Source organism: Austrofundulus limnaeus, unplaced genomic scaffold, assembly GCF_001266775.1.
Source record: "Austrofundulus limnaeus strain Quisiro unplaced genomic scaffold, Austrofundulus_limnaeus-1.0 Scaffold29, whole genome shotgun sequence".
Classification (NCBI taxonomy): Eukaryota; Metazoa; Chordata; class Actinopteri; order Cyprinodontiformes; family Rivulidae; genus Austrofundulus; species Austrofundulus limnaeus.
The window spans coordinates 1,978,156-1,985,176 of NW_013952431.1; the positions used below are offsets into that span (position 1 = coordinate 1,978,156).

General features: G+C 44.6%; 1 protein-coding gene across 1 annotated transcript in view; it reads right to left on the reverse strand.

The window, feature by feature from the left end:
- mnta (MAX network transcriptional repressor a) overlaps positions 1 to 7,021 on the reverse strand; it is a 12,207-nt gene that overhangs the window by 3,598 nt on the left and 1,588 nt on the right. Inside the window, exons 2-4 of the mRNA XM_014005298.1 lie at positions 4,530 to 5,151; positions 3,483 to 3,524; positions 3,276 to 3,387 (exon numbers count right to left, since the gene is read on the reverse strand). Coding sequence (XP_013860752.1) covers positions 3,276 to 3,387; positions 3,483 to 3,524; positions 4,530 to 5,151 — 776 coding nt within the window. The remainder of the gene's footprint in view (positions 1 to 3,275; positions 3,388 to 3,482; positions 3,525 to 4,529; positions 5,152 to 7,021) is intronic.

Genomic DNA, 7,021 nt, shown 5'->3' on the forward strand with positions numbered 1-7,021 from the left:
GCAGTGGTAACTGGGGTAGGCCGTGGACGTCACAAGACATTATACATATCATTATATTATTTTAAGTAGATTAAAGAGAAACCTGTGTAATATCTGCAGAGCAGAACTTTCCTTCCACAGCAATTATTTTTAGTTAGCATATAGCTAAAATCTAACCATGGTTATACAATAACAGCTGCATTCTGACGTGATAAGCTGTATGTTTTATATTCAATTAACGTATGATCCGATTAGTCGACTAATCGAATAAATAATCKGTGATTAATCGATTATTAAAATAATCGTTTGTGGCAGCCCTAGCTAGCAGACGAGCTGTTAGCGCGTCAGAATTAAACTAAACCTTCAAAGTGGAGACGTTGAAAAATCTATCAGCAACAGGTAAGATATTAGCAGCTCTTAATCTTCCCACAGGACACCTGTTAGACACACCCACATGTCTGTTTCCAGATGTGACTTGTGAACATCAGCAGCACTTCCTTTCACATCCATCTGTAACACCGCCGGTCCCAACACTCTGAAATGTCCCCATCTTTGGCTGTCAAGGAAACAGCTGAAAACTGTTTTCCTGCTGAACCCTTTCGTGTGCCGACGATGCCGTAACACACCGCTTCTCAAGACAAAGATGTGACACGACTCAGGGAGGTCTGGTTCTCACATTCGTGCTGCTTTTCGTGATTCACGGCACGCCACGACGCTGCGTACCGTGACTCAGAGAAATGCTGGACTTGTTGCTGATGGTGGACAGCGCCTGCTAATATTAACCACRTACACCTGCCATCTCAGCCTGCAGCAGACGGATCACACACAGCTTCATCACCATGTTAATCACGTCAGCTGGTCGGTAACGAGCTTCTGATTCTTCGCACACGACCACGCTCCTCCTCCCGCAGAGAAAAGGCCTCACCTGAGCTCAGTTTGTTGTGAAAATCTAGATCAGTGCAGAGACCGACTGAACTCTGTGTGTCAAAGAGAGAGAGAGAGAGAGAGAGAGAGAGAGAGAGTGTGTGTGTGTGTGTGTCAGAGAGAGTGTGTGTGTGTGTTTGCGTGCAGGCGAGGTAAACACTGCTGCCGCAAGCAATGCGAGGGCCGAGCACATGGCCTCGCAGAGACAGGGAGAGGGAGGGGCGGGGGATGGAAGGGGAGCGAGACAAGCTGTACTCACTGACTCACTTCTGCAGGGGTTTCTTAAAGGGCCAGCAGCACCACAGGCCACGTTGCAGACACGCTGCCGAGTCCCGGCTGACTCACCGGGCCTCTACATGCAGGTCTTGTGACACTTTGGTAACCAGAAGCCCTTGTTTTGCTTTGCCTTCTGGCTGGAGCGGAGAATTTCACGTGGTCCCCGACTTAAACAATTAGAGACTTGTTTGTTGCRGGAACAAACTACTTTGTAATTCATTCTTTATGTGCGAGGTTTTCTAAGGCACAGCTGACCTAATTAYCTCATCTTAGTTAAGAAGCAAGTGGTCAAAAGGTCCAGAACACTGAAGCACTTATGTGTTGTTATTATACTCAAAGGAGCTGATGAAAATGGTGTTTATAATATAAGAGCAACTGAAGCTGAAGGAGTACAGCGTGTCCACAAATTCAAGATTTTCTAAAAATAGCAACAACTCCAGGTGCATTCTTGTGTTTTAACACATTTCAGGTCGGCACTCTGAATGGAGCGGTGGAGGAGCGAGTTGGGTCGGGGAGTGGAGTAAGCTGAGCCGTGTGTTTGTGGCTCCCTCCCTGCTGCTGGCGGCGCAGCCAGTCCTGCCTGTTGCAGAGCGGGGTGGGGGCCCAGCACGGGGGAGTGACGTCTCGCGGCTCAGGCTAGCCATGTGCTCGCTGCTCATGTGGCCTTAAAAGAATAAAAAAAAAAAAAAGAAAAAGCTGGGAGGGGGCAGGGTGGAGGAGGAGGAGAGGAAGCACGCTAATGCATCGGCTTACTTCACTGGGCTCAGCTTTCTACACTGCAGGCTCACGGGAAAAACGTTCGGGAAGCAAAACTGCATCAGATATGAAAATAAAAATAGACATCTGTGTAGTTTCATCAAAAAAAAAAACACTACGGTCATGACGCAGTGGCCTGACTGCACGCTCTAACTTTCCTCATAGCTCTGAGTCATTCAGAGATAAGATGGAATGAGGAAGTTGAAGCTGCTCACCAAGTTTATAACTGGGTTCAGCCGCTGCAGACGAACATTCAGCAGAAATTAAACGAGTCGCAGAGTCTAAAGCCTCTTAGCTTGTGTCTCTGCTCAGAGCTGCATGTTTTTGTGTGGGCACCGCTCCACCCCTGTCCTCGTCCTCCCTTTTGGCAGCCGAGGAGGACGGGTGGGGGGCACACGCAGGCAGGACACACGTCTGTATCAGCTGTGTGGAAATATGACAGAGTGTGTGTTTCTATCAGATCCTGTCGCTCCCTTCAACCACAGTCAGTGGAAAAAAATTAATAAAATCACACAAAACAACACAGAAAATAAAAGGCAGCAAGACTTTTATGGCCCATAATACCTGGACTGCTTATAGTCCGCAGCTAAACAGAGTCTTAAGAAGGAAAAGGCGAGTAGGTAAATGTGCCAGAGGGAGAAAAAACAACAACAGGTTGCCAAATCCCACAGAAAGGGACGTTTAGAGGGACACTGTCCTGGTTTCCCTCAGAGTGCACGAGCAGGGAGGGTGAACCGGACCGCTGCTTCTCCGAGYGTCACGTCAGCAGCACATCGTCCTCTTCCATTTTTAATGTTTGAAAAACTGGGCCAGAGGTGGACCTTTGCACCGGCGCTTTGCAGCGACAGCCTGACTCCGGCACATGATGAGTCACATGCCGACTGTTCCAAACACAAATGTCGAGAAAACTCAAAACGAAGCAGGCAGACGAAGCAACAGGATGCTTTGGGTACAAATCAGAGAGCGGAGCTGAAACCRGTTGTCTCGTTCTGGTCTTGCTGCTCTGACAGGAATGACGGCCCGCGTCACGTTGGAAGCTTTTGTTCCGCCCCTCCCTCTGGTTCTGACGCTGCACTTTAAAAGCCAACTCTTAAGGACGTGGACATTACGCTGTTTTGTTGCAATCCAAAGCACAACTACACAACTACACAACTCCTAGCAGAGTACACAAACACGTGATGAGCATTGCGCATGGGCTGTTTGAAAAACGTCAGTAAATATTTACGACATATTTTTAACTGCGTGCCGGAGGTGAAGCTCGGAACAAACCTTTAAAAAAACACACATCTGTGGGAAAATAAAAACTAAAACCGGCACACGGCTACAGCTTTGCCCCTCACCTGAATGTATCTCAGAGCACTTCTCAGCACGCTCAGGTTGGAGGTCTTCTTCTCGTCGATGTTCGGGACGTTCTTCTTCAGCGTCTCGAAGCACTCCTTCAGGTGGGCCCGTCTGGCAGAGACAGTGAGCATCGTTTTTATTGCTGACAGAGACCTCTACGTGAGGTAACTGCTGCAGCTTCTCTGAAACAGACGAGTTCAGCTCACCTGTTCTTCTCCAGCTTGTTGTGCACTTCTCTCGTGCCCGCCCTGCAGGAGCACAGCAACACGTTTAGTGTTTACCAGGAGCCGACGAGAGAACAATCAAAATCAAAGTGTCTTCTCTATTACTAACAACATTTTGATGTTTGACCCATTCAAAGACTATTTTTAATGCTGTGACCAAATAATGTTTACTTGAGTTAATGTATTTGAGTTTTAAGCTTTGTAATATCAATAATCATGTATAAATACAACTTAATTACAATTAAATTGCACCTCATCAACCCTAAAGCCTGTGGAGATACTTTAGAAACAGACATTAAACATCTAAGATGTAAAAAAATCTGTAGGATATTATTGTAAGATTTTAACAAAACATCATTTGTTGAGTTGGGAAAATATGGTCCCATTTGTAAATATTTGTCTGTTTTTTTTAAATTCTGCATGGTCTGGCACCTCCCCCACTTGAAGCACTCGTCACGTTGTTGTCGGTAAGGACCACCAGAGCTCCTGGAAGAGGAGATCTTGCTGTACCTCTTAGACGAAGTACTTTTGGTCAGAATTATTTTTCAGTAAAAGCTTCACTTGACTGGAATAAAACACCAGAAAGCATAAGAACCAGTAGATCCTTCAAATTATTCTCAAATGCCTTAAAATCATGGCTTCTGGATAATAAACTGTGTAGACACTGAGTATGGGATTCTTTTATCCATTTTGTATTTTTAATGTGTTGCCTTGAATTGTTGTTGTTGTGCTAAATGGCTTTTTATTATTTTTAATCATGCTTTTTGTCATATTTTTAGGATTTTTTTAAATGAAAGTAACTTGTTGATTTATATGTATTGTATTTATATCCATAGGACCTTSAGGGACTACAGATGAAAACTTGCCTCCATGGCTAATTCTGGCATTTTCCGTAATATGCACTGTCCCTTCTAAAATAAACAAACAACAAAACAATCATATTGGACATTTTATCAGAAACTAACCAACAGAAAACATAGTTTTGCGCAGCGTGTTTCAGGTGTGCTAAGGTAGCTGGTCCGGACTCACCCTCCAGGTCTCTTCTTGTCCAGCTGGCGGCTGTCGTCAGTAGGACTCCCTCGGTTGACGGGGCCGTTCTGAAGCGGAGCGGGCTGAAGCACGGGGCCCGGATGGGGCAGCAAGGTGTGGTGCTGAGAGATGGAGACGACCGAACCGGGATAGCAGTGAACCAGCTGACGGGGCGTCTGCTGCGGCGCCGGTTTGGCGTTGCTGCTTGGGTCGGTGAGCGGCGAGGGATGGTGGGGGTTCTGTCTGTGGTGGGCGGCCGCTTTAGAGGCCGGGCGGTCGGTTCTGAGCGGCGGGGCGCACAGCGCGGCTGCGGCGCTCTGCTCCTGAGGGGAGTGAAGGTCTCTCTGAGGCGAGGCCAGCGACGGAGCGGCTGGGGGTGAAAGCGTGGCCACGGGCTGGGGGGGTGGAGCGGTGGGGTTGGGGGTGACAACGGGGATGGGGACGACAGCGGCGGGAACAGAAGGGGGAGGCAGGGAGGACGGTACGGGTGCCGGGTGGGGCTCAGCACGAAGCTCTTCTGCTTTGGGAACATTGTTAATGTGGACTATTGGGTTATAGTTCCCATCAGAGTAAATATACTCCGTCTTCTGCTGCAGACGAAGCTTCTCCTTCAGTTCATCCTCTGTGCAAGGAAACAAAACACAGTTCAGGCTTACAGCAGAAATAAAAACAATTTGGGAGTAAGACAAAAACAAGGTGCATTTCCAATCACAAGCAAGTATGGTAAATCAGAACACTGTTAAATGTGTATAATTTGAAGTTATGTGTTTTTGCTTGAGGCAGCATCACAAAGTCTCACCTATAACCTGAAGATGATTTCAGAGACAAATAAGGCTGCAGCTTATTGAGAGACAGAAGTAATACTGAATAAAGACTCAGATGATGACAAAGATTGATTCTGCATTTATCCTGATGCCTTTGTCTGAATTTATAAAGTTGAAAACGTCTTTAAGTTACAAAAATGAAGTGTGGATTATTACTCAACAACACTGAAAAAATGTGTTTGTTTTAATGTACGAGTATCAAGCAGTCATTAACTCGACTCAGTAGTCTTTAAGAGTGAGTAAAATCTACACCAATTGTATTTTTTAGCAGATAAACAGTTCAAAGTTCAGAAACATTGAAACCCTGCACCTCCAATCTAACACAAATCATTTAATTGAACTATTACAGCTAAAATAATACAAGTAAACAAGCTGTTCTGTTGAGCAGAGCGTTGTTTATGTAAACTGTTCCTTCAAATAAAAATTTAAAAAGCCACACTGCCCTAAATGGATAAAACAAACATTTAGTAATATCACACATTATGAGACAAAACTTTTTTTATAAGAAATGCAAAGATGAAGCTCTACTAACTGTAGGCCCTCTAACGTTAAACACATCGCTTCATAAAAAACTGTTTTATGTTGGTATGAGGACAGAAATCCACAGCCACCCTGTTTATGTTAAAAATCACTTAAACCAGGGGGATTGTATAACTGCAGCAGAGACACTGGCCTACTTTAATCCACACAGTGACCTGCTCCACTGCAGCAGAGAGGAGCAGCAGACAGGAGCGCTCACTCTGAYACTTTCCTGAGAATTCCTCGAGAGCTTTTGGACAAAAAGATGACATGATGTCTATTTTATGAAGACATGCAAAATATAAAATAGCACTAAACGAGTAAAGCAGCAGAGTGAGTGTTTTTACTTTAAATCTAAGAATTCACATTGGTCTGTACGCACAGGGACATCATTTACTTGGACAGAAATGTGGTCTGAGGGAGAGGGACGCCTACACTGGTGTCCGAAGTGCAGTTTCACTTCCTTCGTTTCACAAAAACAAAGTGCTGCGTTTTCACTTGCCTTTCAAATAGAACAACCCCAAAACTATTTCAAATTACTTCTGGATCAGGAAGAGATTTCTATTTCTATTTTTTTCTCTCTGTTAGAAAGGAAAATGTCTCTTGTTCAACATCCCTCCGTCAACTATGAAGCTCCACAAGGATTTATCCTGGGTCCAGTTTTAATGCTGTATTTATTGGTATGCAGACGATATTCAGATTAACGCAACCCTGCGTTTATTCTCATCCATTTTTTTCACCTGTTTGTAGCTTTCCATGTCATAGGGGTTAGTCATTCACACTCTCACTCACACCATAGGGACAATTTAGAGTTAACAATATAACATGCACATTTTTGGTCTGTGGGAGGAAATCCACAGGTAGAACTCGTAAACATCCCACAGAAAGCCCCAGAAGTGAAACTGTGACCTTGCTGTGAGGTCACAGCTCTAACCATTATCATGTGTCTTTAGACGGCTTAAATAAATAAATGACATAATAACAGATATGATTGCACATGAACAAAAAAAAAACATTAAATAAAAATCAGGTTTTGGCCACTTTTTTGCCTTTAGTGTGGATGTACTGTTGGAAATCTGTAAGCAAACTAAATGTGTTCATAAGAAATAACACACCTCATATACTCTATATAATAGATATATCTATATC